The sequence below is a fragment of the Leucopleurus acutus genome (genome assembly GCF_964270905.1).
Source record: "Leucopleurus acutus genome assembly, chromosome: 1".
Lineage (NCBI taxonomy): Eukaryota > Metazoa > Chordata > Mammalia > Artiodactyla > Delphinidae > Leucopleurus > Leucopleurus acutus.
Window position 1 is genome coordinate 91,382,201 of NC_139142.1, and position 18,383 is coordinate 91,400,583.

Here is an 18,383-nt window from a genome sequence, read left to right on the forward strand (position 1 = left end):
GTTTTTTTTTTAATATAAAGAATATGTCTGTAACATGTAAATATTTTCTCTTAGTTTGCTAGTTTTCTTTTGACTTTGATTATAAAATTTTCTGCCATGTGTTTTAAAAAATCTTTATATAGTCAAATTTGTCAAGTTAAAAAAATTGCCTCAGAAGTTTGAGTCATAGTTAGAAAACCTCTCCCCTATGTTGAGTTATACTGAAATTCATTTGTTTTCTTCTAGTGCCTGATCCATTTGGAGTTTATTCTTGTGTAAGAGATGGTCCTAATTTTATCTTTCCCAAAAGTTTAAGCACTTTTACTACCACTGTTTATTAAAAAGTTCATCTTTGCGTTGTGATTTGGGATGCCACTTTCCTCATATACTAAGTTTCTGTATGTACTTGTATCTATTTCTGAACCTTTTATTCTACTGAAGTCTGCTTATCTATATATGTGCTGGTACCTCACTGTTGTCATTACAGAGGCTTTATAGTATGTTTTAATGTTTGGTAGGGTTACTCCGTCCTCACAGTTGTTCTTTTTTAATGTTTTCCCCACTATTCCTGCATATTTGTTTTCCACATGATTTTTTGTATCAACTTGTCTACCTCTATAAGAAAACCTTGTTGGTATTTTTTGGGAGGGGATTTAATTTAATTAATTTAATTTATAAATTAACTTGGGAATAACTATCCTTATGATGTTGGGTCATCTTATCCAAGAACAAAGGATGTCTTTCCATTTCTTTGAGTCTATTCTATGTCTTTCAAGAGTGTTTAAAGCTTTACTTAAATAAATTTTGCACATTTCTTGTTAAATTTATTCCTAAACGTTTAGTCTTTTCTTGTTGCTATGAACAAGGTTTGCTCTACCATTATAGCCCTAATTGGTCATTGATTTTGCACATGAAGGGTATTCATGTTTGAGTATTCATTTTATATCTTGCTATATTTGTGAATTCTTTATTATTTAAGTTGGTTTTATTTATTTATTTTAAAGAACGTGAAAATCAATTTCCAGCAGTATCATGGATGAGCTTTTATTTTTATTAAAAAAATTTTATTTATGTATTTATTTTATTTTTGGCTGCGTTGGGTCTTTGTTGCTGCGCACGGCTTTCTCTAGTTGTAGTGAGTGGGGGCTATCCTATGTTGCGGTGCGTGGGCTTCTCATTGTGGTGGCTTCTCTTGTTGCAGAGCATGGGCTCTAGGCACACGGGCTTCAGTAGTTGTGGCACGTGGGCTCAGTAGTTGTAGCTCACAGGCTCTAGAGCGCAGGCTCAGTAGTTGTGGCACACCAGCTTAGTTGCTCCGTGGCATGTGGGATCTTCCTGGACTAGGGATTGAACCCATGTCCCCTGCATTGCCAGGCGGATTCTTAACCACTGTGCCACCAGGGAAGTCCCTAAGTTGGTTTTATAATTGATTCTCTGGAACTCTCTAGGTATCCTACTATATTATCTCCAAGTAGAGATACTTTTACTTCTTTTTTGATTCTTGATTTCTCTTGTCTAATTGTATTGGCTGATACCTCCAGTATTGTGTGGATTAGATGTGGAGATAGTAGAACTTTTTGTCTTGTTTTTGATCTTAGCGGAAATGTCTCTAGAATTTCCTCATTAATTAGTTTGGATTTAAGACTGAGATATATGTAATCATGTTAAGATAAACACCTTTGGGAAAAAATTTTCCTGGGAGCTTTTTAACACCTATGGAAGTAGTCCTATAATTTTTTTCTCCTTAGATTTATTATGATATATTATTTTAACAGATTATCTTAATATTTTCAACTTTTCATTCCTGGAGTTAATGCCACTTAATATGAATTATTTTCTTAATATGGTGCTGCCTTATGTTTACTAATATTTTATTAAGTACTTTTGCATTAATATTCAAGAGTGACATTAGTCTAGTTGTATTTTCTTGGACTATCTTTATCTGGTTTAGGTATCAATGTTACGCTTGCTTCATAGCAAGAATTAGACCACTTTTCTTTATTTTTCAATGCTCTGGAACAACTCATGGAGTATATGGGCTATCTGATGTTCATGCTTGGGTAGAACTCTCTTGTAAAACATCTGGGCTTAATCCATATGTGTGAGGTGGTTCTTTGATGACTTTATTTCTTCTATGGAAATGGATCTGTTTTTATAAATTGTATTTCCTTAGGAAATTATCCATTTCTTTAGGATTTCTGTTGTGGCCATACCACAGAAACAGGATGGATTCCCACCCAAAAATTTGGTTTGGATGTTGAGACTGATAATACCACATGAACAAGAGGGTATGAAAAATTTATTACTCACATAATGAGGCTTTCTGAGGAGGGCAGAGCAGGCCACCCAAGCTGGCCAAAAATGGCTTGAGAGAGCAAGGAAAGGAGACTAGCTTGAGGTTTTTGTAGTGGTTAGGAGATGGAACTGATGTGCTATGGTTTGGTTGGTGACAAAAGAGAGAGCACCTGGGCTTTTTTTATCCACTTGCTTGATATGAGGCAGAAGGGGAAAGAGGGAGAGTTGAAGCTCAAAAGCTGTAAGTAGACATCAAAAAATGGAGTCAGTTTCTTTATTACAGTTTAAATTTATTTGGATAGAGGTCTACAAAGTAGTCTCTTATGACTTTTAAAATTTCTTTTGTTTAATGTTATCTCATCCTTGTTATTTCTTATTTTGTTTATTTATGCTTTATCAACCCCCATTTTCTTAATTCATTAGCTAGTGGCTTGTCTATTTTGTTAATTTTTCCCCTAAAAACCCAGGGTTTAATTTGTTAACCAGGTCTACTGTTTTTCTACTCCCCATATCATTACTTTCTACTTTTGTCTTTTTGAGTCTTTCCTTACACTTTCTTTTATTGATGTGACTGATATATTTGATTTCAACTTAGTCATTTATTTTTAAATTATGTGTTATAATATAGTTTCTGTGTTTATTTACTGGTTTATCTATCTGTTTTTGAAATTTCTTTGGTAGTTAGGAAGATTGATATTTTTGTTCTGTTGGTTACTTTTGTATTTATATATCTTTTTAATGCCCTGAAAAAGCAGGGGACTTTTCTTACTTAACCTTTTACTATCTGCTTTGGCAGTTTATTTTTTTCATTGAAAAACATGAACCTTTTAAATAATTCTGTCTAGAATCTGATGGACAAATAACCTAAGTTTTTTCAACCCTCTCAATAAAATGGAAGATACAAGGCAGAGAGCATGAAGATTTATCAATAGCATCATAAAAATCACCCTAGTGCTCTAATAGCGCTTCCAGTCCTGATGTAAACTAAACATTTAATTACCTACCATCTTTCATTGCTTCTAGTGGATTCTTATTCATATGCTGCAGAGTAGAAACAGTACTGAACCAAGGAATCAGGAGCTTATAATAACTGTCATTTACTGAACAAGTACTTCATGCCAGCCCTAGGCTAGACACTGTTCCTACAATACCTTATTTAATCTTCCAAATAACTCAATTCATATTTCCACCCCATATAAAGGTGAATGAGGTTAAGGAATTTCATCACATGGTCGAGAAGGGGTTTGAGCCCAGGTCTACCTGACTACACGGGTCACAGTCTTCCTGGGGTACTTTTTTTCTAGGAGTTTAATAATACTTTTTCATATGCCTGTGTGTAATAACTTAAAAAAATTGTTGCTTTGTCATGCTTAATGGTATCCTTTAAGTTTTTGATTGCCTATGTAGCAATCAATGAGTTTATTTTCATCTTTTCTTCTTCTACACCTCTCATTTTTAAATGGATGTACTTTTTCTTTCTAGTGGTGGTTTTAGATTAATCTTAGTTTGCTCTTTTCACTCAGTTTCTTTTTCCAGTGGCTCGCAGTGTTTTGCCTCTTTCTTTCTTTCATTTAAAGTTTATGCATTCTCTCCTACTTATAATAAAGGTACAATTGTCTAGTTATAATAAAGAAATAAAAATATCACTTGTTTGTTCTTGTTCTAAATTGTTTTGCAGGATATATGGGGAAAATCAGATTTAGGCAGCGATCATTATGCACATCTACTTGGGAGTCCAGTAAATCTATCTTGAATGATGTGCTAGAGATATCCATTATTATCTCCCTCTCCACATCTTCTGTTGTCATCCACAACCTCTGCTGAAGGAGTGGACCCAGGTGATCATATCTGTAACTAAAGCAAGTGACATTGTTTATATCAAATAGCTTCTCCTTTTTGGCCAAAAGTAATTGGACCAGGATGGATACAGGACCTATATGCTGCCAACCAGATTATCTGTTTGAGAATTTGAATTAGGGACACAGAGACTTAATCAGAAAGTATAGGACATTGAAGCTGTTGAATCTTCTAGACTTGAGGCCACAGTGTCATGAAAACTGAAGGGATGGAAGAGCAAAAACTCAGAGGCTCACAAAGGCAACTGGAATGTGAAGAGCATTGAGCAGAGGGAAATGGTGATGGTGTTTTTGGAGGGTTGAAAGAATGAGACAGGAAGGAGAGAGCCAAACACACAATTTAAATAGAGTTTTGGGGGGCAGAGCATGACCGCTGCACTGGTGTGTCAAGGGGGAGAGGCAGCCACTGAGGAAAAAAAAAAATGAATGGTTCATCTGACCTAGAGCATGGACATGCCTACAATCCAATTTTGAGCATGCAGAAATGGACAACAGTCTGAAATAGTGAAGCAATGAGAAGGAAGATATCTGGATCCTTGAATGACCATCTGGAGTGGAGCTACCCTGCCAACTAAGACTCTTCATGTTTGTATGACAAATACAAGATGTTAGCATCTGGCTGGATGTAGAATGCTGATGAAGAAAATTGCACTATAACATCAGCTCTGGCTTCCTGGAGAGCTCAAGGTAATGGAGTAGAAGGATGTTAGCTCACCCCTTCTTACAAGAACACCAAAATCACAACTAACTGCTGAACAACCATTGACAAAAAAATAGTGGAACCTGCCAAAAAAGATACCCTACATCCAAAGACAAAGAAGAAGCCATAACGAGATGATAGAAGGGGCACAATTGCAATAAAATCTAATCCCATACCTGCTGGATGGGTGACCCACAAACTGGGAAATAATTATACCACAGAAATTCTCCCACAGGAGTGAAAGTTCTGAGCCCCACATCAGGCTTCTCAGTGTGGGGTTCCGGCAATGGGAGAAGGAGCCCCCAGAGAATCTGGCTTTGAAGGCCAGAAGGGTTTGATCACAGGAATTCCACAGGACTGAGGGAAACAGAAACTTCACTCTTGGAGAGCACACACAAGGTCTCTTGTGCACCAGGACCCAGGGGAACAAAGCATAAGAGACTGGGCCAGACCTACCTGCTAGTGTTGGAGGGTCTCCTGCAGAGTCAGGGGTGTGGCTGCAGCTCACGGTGGGGACAAGGACACTGGCAACAGCAATTCTGGGGAGTACTCACTGGCGTGAGCCCTCCTGAAAGCCACCATTAGCCCCACCCAAAAGTCTGTAGACTGCAGTGCAGGGACACCTCAGGCATGACAAACAGGGTGGGAACACAGCCCCACCCATCAGTAATTAAAGTTTCTGATGGCTGTCATAGTCCTAGGAGGTCATCCTGAATAACTTCCAAGAATATTCAATGTATCTTTCTATAATAAATTTCCTTTTTTCTTAGATTTTTTTTGGTGTGATTTTATGTTTCTTGTAACTAATCTTTAAGATTAATCATTTAATTAATGAATGTCTTGAATATAGTAGGTCTAATAAATATTTACTGTCTTGGTGTTATTACTCAGATACAATATATTGTGGGACTACAAACAGTGGGGGGTATTCATAGAAGTGACTTGAGATGATTTAACAGTGTAAAATTATTAAATATATTATAAGCATTTTTGACTTGGAAGGGACCTATGAGGAATATCTTGTTCAAATGCTCTAATTTTACAGAAGAGGGTCCAAGGGAAAATGATTTTCCAAACTTTGGCATCGAATTAGAACCCCCATTGGAATTAGAACCGTAGTCTCCTGATATCCAGTCTAGTTTTCATTTGACTGTACTGGGTTGAATAGCATCCCTCCTAATTCATGTCCACCTGGAACCTCAGAATGTAATATTATTTGAACTAGCATCTTTACATATGTAATCAAGTTAAGATGAAGTCATACTGAATTAAGGTTGGCCTTAATCCAATAAGCCTGATGTCCTTACGAGAAGGAAAAGCAGAGTCACAGATAGAGACACACAGAGAATTCTACGTGATGACATAGGCAGAGATTGGAGTGAAACAGCAGCCAGCCAAGGAATGCCAAGGATTGATGGTCACCGTCAGAAACTAAAAAGAGGCAAGGAAGGATTTTCCCCTTCAGGTTTCAGAGGTGCATGGTCCTGCCAACACTCTGATTTTGCCTCTACAACTCAGAGACAATAAATTTCTGTTGTTTTAAGTTACCCAGTTTGTGATACTTTATTATGGCAGCTCTAGGAAACTGATACATTACTCCATGCTATTATTTTTTAGTGGAAAGAGATTCTTCTCTGAATATCATTGAGAAATTATCCAGAAAGTTAATTCTGTTGAAGCAAAGAATTTTTTTTCTGTTGTGTTCATCAGTATTAAATTTTTTACTCTTCTGTGTGCTTAGCTATACTCTTATGTCACTTAGTGGGTTACAGTATTGTTTCATCCTGGGATTTTCAAGGAAGTATGTCAGTAAAAGAGTTTGCTTTTATTATTTTTAAAGATAATTAATGGTGGTAGGTATATGAAATGTGTGTGTGTGTGTGTGTGTGTGTGTGTGTGTGTGTGTGTATCTTATGGGTTTTTCTATTATCTGGATATTCTGAAATATTCTACTCTTGTTTTCAGATTGCTGAAGCTAAAAGGGATGTTTAATTCTAAGTTTGGATCCATTCCCAAGTTTTATGTTCGAGCACCAGGAAGAATCAATATCATAGGTATTTCAAAAGTTCCTTCTCTTAATTTTTTCTTCCTTTGGTAAGATCCAAATTTTTGTCAATACATCGGGAGAACTGAAAAAACAGAATGTTTCACATACATCTACTATAGCAAGATAAGTTTTGCATAAGGAACACTATTTTCATCTTTCCCAATCCATGTTATTAATGTTAATTTTGTCCATTCATTTTTAAAATTTAGAAATTTGTTGAGACCCAGTTATTTACATTATTTTCATGAGAGATGGACAGATTTTTCTGTGCTGCAGGTTAAGTTTTTAGACTGCAGTGAGTAATTTTGATGGTTTTACATTTACTCATTGGATTAGAAGAATACAGGAAAACCGAATAATTCCTTGCTTTTAAAAGTGTGGTGACCTGAAGAATGAATACGTTTTATCAAGAGAAAATGGGATGGGGAACTGAGAAAAATCCAAATCAAAGGAGGATTAAAAAGAAAACTTTCTGTACTGGAAAGTGTAAACATATAAAAAAGTAGTTGGAATAATATAATGAACTCCCATGTACCCAAAATGTAGCATCAATTATTATCAACTCAGGCAGTCTTATTTTGAAGTAAATAATGGAGGATTTTAAAAATATGAGATGTTTGAGCATGGCTAAATGAGGTGGGGAGGGGGAATTGAGTAAAATCAGTGGAGAGAGACAGGTCAGAGATATCGGAAAAGGGAGGAACTTGATGGAGCAGGATTCCCAAGAAGGCAAGAAGGGCTGGTGTCTATGGCATAGGAAGAGGGCCACTTTGACTACTTTTTAACAGAAGGCAGGGAAAAAAAGGATGCAAGTTGATGCAGGTAAATGTATAATTTTGGTATAGAAGGTTGAGGGAGTTCTTTTGGGGGAGTGTTGGAGATGTTGGAAGTTTAAGGAGATGGCAGAAAGTTTGAAATAGCTTTGTCAAGGATGGGAGAAGGAGAGGACTGGGAAAAAAAAGTTTGCTGGTAACATTGAGATCTGGTTAGAGCAGGAGACCATAGAATTGTAGCAGTACCAATCTGCAAAGTTGTTCCTTTTTCCCGCTCAGCTAGTCTAAGTTGCCTGTGTTTGATCTAGGTTTGGGGTTTTGTTTTGGATGGAGGTTACAAGAGAATGACATCAAGAATTCACCGATATTGTCAGAAGGGTAGGTGAAGTAATGAACCCTGGAATCTATGCTAGGTAGAAAAAGAAAGAAAGGTAGGAGGGAACCTATAGGGTAGAAAGGGCAAAGAACTGACTCCGAGGAACAGGTGATAGGATAAACGGAGTAAGAGAAATGGCAGGATGGGAAGTTTTAGTAAAGAATTTGATATTTGAAACAAAAATTTCACAGGTAGAAAAGTTCCAGGTGATAAGAAGGTCTGTGGTCATTACTGGATTTGTCAAGTCCACGGAAGTAGATAGCTGAAGCAGAGAGGAGGTCAAGTTTTCCAGAGGTGAAGGGATTAGGAAGCTGGGGTCTTGGGCTGGGTTGTTTACTTGGATGTTATCCAGGCATTGCAGGACTGGGATGGAGAGGGTGGAATGAGATGCAAATGTCTTCAGTGAGGAGCAGATGTCTGAGAGTCAGAAATGAAAGTGATGAAGACGAGCAAATGTGGTATGAGCCTCCGAGGAAGAGGACAGGAAGAAATCCTGGGAACAACAGAGTGGGAGGAGGTCATCAAGAACTCCTTGCTATTGTGAGAGGACTGCAAAGAAGCAATATCCTCAGAGGAGAGAGAGCCAAGTTTCACTTAGTTTTGGGAGTAAGCGTTCCAACCTAAGGTATTTCCTGAATAAGTAATTCTTATTCTAGTAAATGTATTGACTATTTTCTGATTTTAAAAAAGGGGGGATTATGTTCCAAGGTAGTTAATTAGTTAGTGCTTGGGATGAAATGAATTTCAGTCTTTATTAAAAGCATTATTATATTTTCTGTTAAAATATCCAAAATGTAATCATGGTTGTTATCCTTACTTGCCAGTAGTTCATGCTCCCTCCCTGCCCCTCACCCAGGATGTTTCCATCAGTTTTCACAGAGGGAGGAATCTTCATTCTCAGAAGGCTGTCATTCACACTGTAGCCTTCCCAACAGAATCTGGTGGCTCCCTAGAGTTCTGCTTACTTACTTATTTATTTTAATTACAAAAAATTTTAACATCTTTATTGGAGTATAACTACTTTACAACTGTGTGTTAGTTTCTGCTGTATAACAAAGTGAATCAGTATACATATACATACATCCCCATATCTTCTCCCTCTTGCGTCTTCCTCCCACCCTCCCTATCCCATCCCTCTAGGTGGACACAAAGCACTGAGCTGATTTCCCCGTGCTATGCAGCTGCTTCCCAGTAGCTATCTATTTTGCATTTGGTAGTGTATATATGTTCATATCACTCTCTCACTTCGTCCCAGCTTACCCTTCCCCCTCCACATGTCCTCAAGTCTATTCTCCACGACGGCGTCTTTATTCCTGTCCTGTCCCTAGGTTCTTCAGAACCATTTTTTTCTTTTTTTTTTAGATTCCATATATATGTGTTAGCATACGGTATTTGTTTTTCTTTTTCTGACTTACTTCACTCTGTATGATGGACTCTAGGTCCATCCACCACACTACAAAAAATTCAATTTTGTTTCTTTTTATGGCTGAGTAATATATCATTGTATATGTGTGCCACAATTCTTTATCCATTCATCTGGCGATGCACACTTAGGTTGCTTCCATGTCCTGGCTATTGTAAATAGAGCCGCAATGAACATTGTGATACATGACTCTTTTTGAATTATGGTTTTCTCAGGGTATATGCCCAGTAGTGGGATTGCTGGGTCGTATGGTAGTTCTATTTGTAGTTTTTTGAGAAACCTCCATACTGTTCTCCATAGTGGCTGTATCAATTTACATTCGCACCAACAGTGCAAGAGTGTTCCCTTTTCTCCACACCCTCTCCAGCATTTATTGTTTGTAGATTTTTTGATGATGGCCATTCTGACTGGTATGAGGTGATACCTCATTGTAGTTTTGATTTGCATTTCTCTAATGATTAGTGATGTTGAGCATCCTTTCATATGTTTGTTGGTAATCTGCATATCTTCTTTGGAGAAATGTCTATTTAGGTCTTCTGCCCATTTTTGTATTGGGTTGTTTGTTTTTTTGATATTGAGCTGCATGAGCTGCTTGTATATTTTGGAGATTAATCCTTTGTCACTTGCTTCGTTTGCAAATATTTTCTCCCATTCTGAGGGTTGTCTTTTCGTCTTGTTTACAGTTTCCTTTGCTATGCAAAAGTTTTAAGTTTCATTAGGTCCCATTTGTTTAGTTTTGTTTTCATTTCCATTTCTTTAGTAGGTGGGTTGATAAGGACCTTGCTGTGATTTATGTCATAGAGTGTTCTGCCTATGTTTTCCTCTAAGTGTTTAATAGTGTCTGGCCTTACATTTAGGTCTTTAATCCATTTTTTTTTGCGGTACGCGAGCCTCTCACTGTTGTGGCCTCTCCCGTTGCGGAGCACAGGCTCCAGACGCGCAGGCTCAGTGGCCATGGCTCACGGGGCCAGCCAACCGCGGCATGTGGGATCTTCCCGGACCGGGACACGAACCCGTGTTCCCTGCATCAGCAGGCGGACTCTCAACCACTGCACCACCAGGGAAGCCCTTTAATCCATTTTGAGTTTATTCTTGTGTATGGTGTTAGGGAGTATTCTAATTTCATTCTTTTACATGAAGCTGTCCAGTTTTCCCAGCACGACTTATTGAAGAGGGTATCTTTTCTCCCTTGTATATTCCTGCCTCCTTTATCAAAGATAAGGTGACCATATGTGTGTGGGTTTATCTCTGGGCTTTCTATCCTGTTCCATTGACCTATATTTCTGTTTTTGTGCCAGTACCATACTGTCTTGATTACTGTAGCTTTGTAGTATAGTCTGAAGTCAGGGAGCCTGATTCCTCCAGCTCCGTTTTTCTTTCTCAAGATTGCTTTGGCTATTCGGGGTCCTTTGTCTTTCCATACAAATTGAAATTTATTGTTCTGGGTTTGTGAAAATTGCCACTGGTAGTTTGATAGGGATTGCACTGAATCTGTAGATTGCTTTGGGTAGTATAGTCATTTTCACAGTGTTGATCCTTCCAATCCAAGAACGTGGTATATCTCTCCATCCATTTGTATCATCTTTAATTTCTTTCATCAGTGTCATAGTTTTCTGCATACAGGTCTTTTATCTCCTTAGATAGGTTTATTCCTAGATGTTTTATTCTTTTTTTTGGAATGGCAAATGGGAGTGTTTCCTTAATTTCTCTTTCAGATTTTTCATCATTAGTGTATAGGAATGCAAGAGATTTCTGTGCATTAATTTTGTATCCTGCTACTTTACCAAATTCATTGATTAGCTCTAGTAGTTTTCTGTTAGCATCTTTAGGATTCTCTATGTATAGTACCATGTCATCTGCAAACAGTGACACTTTTACTTCTTCTTTTCCAATTTGGATTCCTTTTATTTCTTTTTCTTCTCTGATTGTTGTGGCTAAAACTTCCAACACTGTGTTGAATAATAGTGGTGAGAGTGGGCAACCTTGTCTTGTTCATGATCTTAGTGGAAATAGTTTCAGTTTTTCACCATTGGGAATGATGTTGACTGTGAGTTTGTCATATATGGCCTTTATTATGTTGAGGTAAGTTCCCTCTGTGCCTGCTTTCTGGAGGGTTTTTATTATAAATCAGTGTTGAATTTTGTCGAAAGCCTTTTCTGCATCTGTTGAGATGATCATATGTTTTTTGTCCTTCAGTTTGTTAATATGGTGTATCACATTGATTGATTTGCATATATTGAAGAATCCTTGCATTCCTGGAATAAACCCCATTTGATCATGGTGTATGATCCTTTTAATGTGCTGTTGGATTATGTTTGCTAGTATTTTGTTGAGGATTTTTGCATTTATGTTCATCAGTGATATTGGCCTATAGTTTTCTTTTTTTGTGACATCTTTGTCTGATTTTGGTATCAGGGTGATTGTGGCCTCGTAGAATTAGTTTGAGAGTGTTCCTCTCTTTGCTATATTTTGGGAGAGTTTGGGAAGGATAGGTGTTAGTGCTTCTCTGAATGTTTGACAGAATTCACCTGGGAAGCCATCTGGTCCTGGGCTTTTGTTTGTTGGAAGATTTTTAATCAGTTTCAATTTCAGTGCTTATGATTGGTCTGTTTATATTTTCTGTTTCTTCCTGGTTCAGTCTCAGAAGGTTGTGCTTTTCTAAGAATTTGTTCATCTCTTCCAGGTTGTCCATTTTATTGGCATATAGTTGCTTGTAGTGTAATCCCTCATGATTCTTTGTATTTCTGCAGTGTCCGTTGTTACTTCTCCTTTTTCATTTCTGATTCTATTGATTTGAATGTTCTCCCTTTTTTTTCTTGATGAGTCTGGCTAATGGTTTATCAATTTTGTTATCTTCTCAAAGAACCAGCTTTTAGTTTTATTTATTTATTTTTTTGCCGTACGTGGGCCTCTCACCACTGTGCCTCTCCCACTGTGGAGCACAGGCTCCAGACACACAGGCCCAGCGGCCATGGCTCATGGGCCCAGCTGCTCTACGGCACGTGGGATCCTCCTGGACCGGGGCACGAACCCGCATGCCCCGCATCAGCAGGCAGACTCTCAACCACTGCGCCACCAGAGAAGCCCTGCTTCATTTCTTTTTCATTTATTTCTGATCTGATGTTTATGATTTCTTTCCTTCTGCTAACTTTGGGGTTTTTTTGTTCTTCTTTTTCTAATTGCTTTAGGTGTAAGGTTAGGTTGTTTATTTGAGGTGTTTCTTGTTTCTTGAAGTAGGATTGTATTGCTATAAACTTCCCTCTTAGAACTGCTTTTGCTGCCTCCCATAGGTTTTGGGTCATTGTGTTTTCATTGTCCTTTGTTTCTAGGTATTTCTTGATTTCCTCTTTGATTTCAGTTCTGCTAATTTAAATATGTGTTTTCTACTTGTGAGCCACTGTTTTATTTTATTGTCTTTTTGAGGAAAGTTTGGGAGAGAGACAACTTTGAAAACCACTTCTCCATCTGTCATTGTCAATCCATTAAAAAAAAACAACCCTAATTTCTTATTTTAAAGGACACATCAATATAGAAACAAAAGACTTGCTACTTGTAATAATATGTAGAATAATATTTATTTAAAAATGTAATTAGGCAGTTGAATTGTCTTTTATTCATTTTATGTTTCTTAGTTGCTCAGTGTCTGCCATGGAACAATCACATATACAAACCTGTCCTGGCGAAATATGAGTGAGATTGCTTAGCCCGTCTTTCTTGAATTGTTGTTTTGTTTTTAAATCTGATGAATAACAACCTTCAGTTTAAATGGTAATTTGGAGAAAACATTGTGGTATAATAGGCAAAAAAAATTCCTGCTGGTGATATATAGAGGAATTAGAATGAAAAGGAGAAGAGAATAGTTTGTTTTCTAAATTTGCTTATTATATATAAAATGGTGCAGGTTAATTTTTTTTCTAGCTTTTTCTTTATCCTAGCTATGTCTAGCACATTTAACACAGCTAATCAGTGCCAAGCTAATTTGTTCGGCATTTGGTTAGGCCACTAAGATAAATAAAGACTTCACCTTTACTGAGTTCATTGGCTAGTAAGGAAAAGAGTGGGACTCACATAATGTTATTATAAGTGAGAGGGTGCTAATGGCTTCCATTGTTCATATTTTAAAAGTTAATACAAATGAGCAACAGAGAAAGGAGACAATGCACTTCTTGATGCTCCACATAACTAGTCACTAAACATAAATATTCAAAGATGATTATTATGAGTTAGAAAGTAGAAAAAATTGTGAATATTTAAAGAAGTTGAAAAATTAACAGAAACTAATAACTAATATATAATACTTATTCTAGCAAAAGTTCCTGGCTCAGATGTTAGTGAGAGAAAGCAAATTGTGTTACTTTCTGCCCTTAGTATTTTTATTTTCTGTTAAATCCTGCCTTGTGGCCATTTTTCTTGTATGTCAACTTACTTGAGATTCATATGCTAGCAATGATAAAAAATGCTTTCTCTTTATTCTAGGAGAGCATATAGATTACTGTGGATATTCTGTTCTTCCTATGGCTGTAGAACAAGATATGTTAATAGCTGTGGAACCTGTGAAAACACACGTTCTCCAGCTGGCCAATACCAATCCCTTGTACCCGTGAGTATTTAGAATTGCTACTGTGTGTAATGGTGTGTGTGTGTGTGTGTGTGTGAGTCTATGTGTGTTTGTATTTGTACCCTAATGAATTCTTTAGGAGGTAACAAATTTATAATAAATCACTTAATTTATTGATAATTTGTATCTGACTTCCAAAAGAATATAAATTTCCCTATTTAATATTTGTTCATTTTGTTCATTTACTCATTTATTTAAGAAACATTTACTGAAGACTTACTCTGTGTCTGACATTGTTTTAGGTACTGGGTCTTTGCCCAGAAGGTATTTATCGTCTTTTGAGGTTAACTGTCTCTAGCAAAGTCAGGGCTGGGGCCTTTCTTATATTACTAGGGCTCCCTCTAATTCTCTCATCATAGCATCTTAACATGCTGTATTGTCATTATCTGCTTACTTGCCTGTATCCCTCAGTAGATTGTAAGCTCTGTGACTTCAGGTACTGTTGCCTCTCCAATGCTCTACTCTCAGTGTCAAACATAGTGTCTGGAACATAATAGATGTATGTTTCTAGTACATATGCTTTATCAAGTTAAGGACATACTTTTTTGTTTTTAATTCTTGGTTTGTTAAGATTAAAAAAAATCATTAATGGGTATTAGATTTTATTAAATGTCTAGTCAGCATTGAAGATCAGTTTAAAAAATATTACAAATTACACCAATGGATTTTCTTTTTAAAAAAAATTTATTTTTTTATACAGCAGGTTCTTAATAGTTATCCATTTTATACATATTAATGTATACATGTCAATCCCAATCTCCCAATTCATCCCCCCCGCCCTCCACTTTCCCTCACCAATGGATTTTCTAATGTTGAACTTTGCATTCCTGGGATAATGCCTACTCGCTTATAATATATTATGATGGATTTGATTTGTTAATTATAAAAAAAGATCTTGGCATATAATTGCCTCATTATATTTTTGGCTTATTGTTCATTGGACAGTTTGCCAGCAATAATATTCATTCATTCAGCAAGTATTTTATGTGTGTCTATACCAAGTTGTGCAAGGTAATAGAAATTCCTGACTTTTGTATGAAACTTATTGTAAAAGATCTTTTTTTCTATTTATTTTGCATGATTGAGAATATATCTTATGTACATTTCAGACCCTTTAAAGAAAACCTTACATTATCTCAAATATAATTTTGTGTCATTTTAAACCTTTAAAACTGGGTCCCATAATTTGTCATATTGATTTACTCAGATTCATTTAACATTCCCACCATGGTGCATGTGGGAATTCCATTTTTTTCACAAAAGCAGAGGCTGCAACAGACTTGGAAGGAGGTGTTTGGGAAATGATCCCAGGAGCAGTATTAAAAAAGGATGGAGACTGAGTTAGGGAAGCAGAGGTGAATTATCAAGGCAGGTAGCTCCTGCTGTAGGTAAGGGGCTTCATTCCACCTGGACCCCTAGGAAGAATGCAGCATGCCTCCCAGAATTGTCCACATATTGTCTAGCATGCATTGCATAATTTCTTTATTCATCATTGATGGACATTTAGATCATTTCCAGCTTTTGGCTATTATGAATAATTCCGCTGTGAATATTTGTATACAAATCTATGTGTGGACACATGTTTCGTTTGGTAAATACCCAGGAGTGGACTGTCGGGTTATCTTTTTAAGAATTTGCCTGTTTTCCAAAGTGGTTGTATAATTTTACATTCCTACCACCAGTGTATGAGAGTTCCAGTTGCTTCACATCTTTGCTAACATGTCTTTTTAAATTATATCCACTCTCATAAATGTGTATTAGCACCACGTTGTGGTTTTTAAGCTATGTTTCTAATTCTGAAGGGGCTGGCACTTTTTAGCTTTTGCTTTGATGTTTCTCATCTAGCTTCCTACATTTGTGCAAATTCCCTCCTCTACTTTTCCTAGTATACCACCACCCCTGTCCCCTGACTCGTTCCTGGTTTTCTTTTCTTTGTGGTGACTTCCAAGGTCTGCTTACCTAGGAACAGAACTCATTTAGGTTTGCTAACATAATCTTTTCTACTTTCCAAATTCTGTGACTTCTTGTTGACTCTAGGCAGTAAATTTTAACTCCTGTGGGTGATACTAAAGTGCTTGTGAGCTGGAGTCAGACTGTGTGTGTCCCTGGAGAGTCACTAAACCTCTCTGAGCCTCCAGGAAAGGCTCCCCTTTCCACCCTAGTGTGCTGACTATAGAAATTGCTGTGTGGTCAGGCCATTCAAGATGGCTGTTCTCTTGCTCTCTGTACATCCACTGCTCCACCAGTCCCTGCTTCACCTGTACCCTAATTATAGAGCTTAATCAGTTACTACCCCTGTGCTTGCCCCCTACCCCAGCTGCTGGTTTCCTTGGTAACTGATGAGCCAGCCTGACCTCAATTCCACGTATAAATGGTAGCTTCCTTGTCCCCAAGTAACAAAGATTGCTGCCATGTCTTGCCTTCTGTCTGCCGTACACAATGGGGTGTTGCTCCAGGATGTTTTGCTGCAGACCTGTAAGATGCCCTATCCAATAAACCATTGATGTCTCTGTCACTGTCTCCAGCCTCTTTTTTCGGTCTCAAGTCTGGGCAACTACAATGTTTGCAGGCCTGCGGGGTGCAGGCCAAAGGATGCCCTCTTGGCCTTGCATCCCACCTCATATTACACACCATCACATGACAGTGGTATGTGATCATGATTTGTGTTCATGCTGTCTCGGCTAGATTACATATGCTTAAAAGATAAGCCCTTTGCCTTTTACCTTTATATTCCTGTGAATGCCTTGCACACTTAAGTGGTCATTCAGTATTTTTCTTAGGACATGATATGTCCATGTTATTAAGATAATGCATGGAAGGCACCTACCACAGTGACTGTCACATAGTAGATATTTAGTAAACTATATGAAGAGCACTCAGTCAATATGGGGAATGTTACTTATTTCCTCACATTTAAATTGATTCCCCCCCATTTCACATATTTTGTCCTTTGGCTGATTTAGAAGCCTACTGTCTTTCATTTTGAAATAACTTTTGACTTTCAAGGAAGTCACAAAAATAGTATAAAGAATTCCCACATGTCAACTGATGTGTCCTCAGGGCATCATATCAAGGAGGCACATGATTGATGTTCCTTTAACTGTTGTTAATTTTGATCATTTGGTTGAGTTGTCTGCCAGATTACCATAAAGTTACTATTTTTTTCCCTTTGCAGTTAGTATCTGGTGGGGAAGTACTTCAAATTTATATAAATATCTTGTTTCTCATCAAATTTTTACTCAGTAATTTTAGCATCCTTTGATGATTCTTTCCTGAAACAATTATGGAGTTTGTCAAATAATGATTTTTCAATTTCCGTCATTTCTTCTATTAGTTGACATTTTGCTCTAAGGAATAGCTTTCCCTTCTTCTTCATTTAGCTATTTATTCATTTGTTATTTTGTATCAGTGTAGATTCATGGAATCTTATTTTATTCAATGAGTTATGATCCATTAGAACCATTATTTGTTTTGTTTGTTCCTTCTTAAACTGTGCAGATGTAAAATCTGCTGGGTGGTAGAAAGTGTGGGGAAAGGAGGCTTTGAGTACTTCTGTTCTAGTAAGAGGTGTGCCAAACAGCAGGCCCAAAGGATAAGCATTTATGTGGTTTACAGCAGCTTAATAAGGACCATCATGAAATAAAAAGTGGGTAGATTATGCTAAAATATATTGGGTCCTCTCCCTTTCAGGAAATAAAAAGGGTCAGTTGAAAGTAGTTTAGTTATTAAGGTCACTACAACTTCTCTTAATTTTTAGCAGCTGGAGATGTTTGTTGTTTTTGTAGACTGTGAAGTACGAATATGGGAAGTAAATGGAAGATGAAATTTCAGTGTCATTGTCTTGGCACAAGATGGCAGCAGTTAGCCATCGATTCTGTAGCGCAAAGCCTCTAGAATTAACGGTGTCATTTGCTTTTGCAGGGACTTCAGTACTAGTGCTAATAACATCCAGATTGACAAAACCAAGCCTCTGTGGCACAACTATTTCTTATGTGGATTTAAAGGAATTCAGGTAAATCAGTTTATCAGGCACCTACTAGCAGTTGAGGTTATGATGTGTATTATATCAAGACATTTTATTTACTCTATCATTTTTGTCTCCTTTCAAGGCTAACTGATGTTTCTGTTCTATTTTGCTAAATAATGTATTTCAGGGAATTGGGTAGATGTGACTGTTTCTGGGTGGTGTTCATAGGGGGCTGTAGTGACTGTTCATAAGGCAGGTGCAGGTGCATCTGACAGATACCTTTCTAGTTTTCAAATCTTTGTTCAAATTTTCTTTCGAAAGATACATTCTAGTAATATTATTTACATTT

The 18,383-nt window shown here is 37.2% G+C and overlaps 1 protein-coding gene across 6 annotated transcripts in view; it reads left to right on the plus strand.

Moving 5' to 3' along the window:
• The window catches only part of GALK2 (galactokinase 2), a 136,901-nt gene that overhangs the window by 16,842 nt on the left and 101,676 nt on the right, over positions 1-18,383 (plus strand). For 5 of the 6 annotated variants that reach the window (XM_082859245.1, XM_082859246.1, XM_082859247.1 and 2 more), the window contains 3 exons: positions 6,796-6,884; positions 13,926-14,049; positions 17,989-18,079. In XM_082859245.1, coding sequence (XP_082715371.1) covers positions 6,796-6,884; positions 13,926-14,049; positions 17,989-18,079 — 304 coding nt within the window. Of the gene's footprint in view, positions 1-6,795; positions 6,885-8,586; positions 8,652-13,925; positions 14,050-17,988; positions 18,080-18,383 lie in introns of those variants that run through there. The other variant, XM_082859250.1, reaches the window with a different exon arrangement.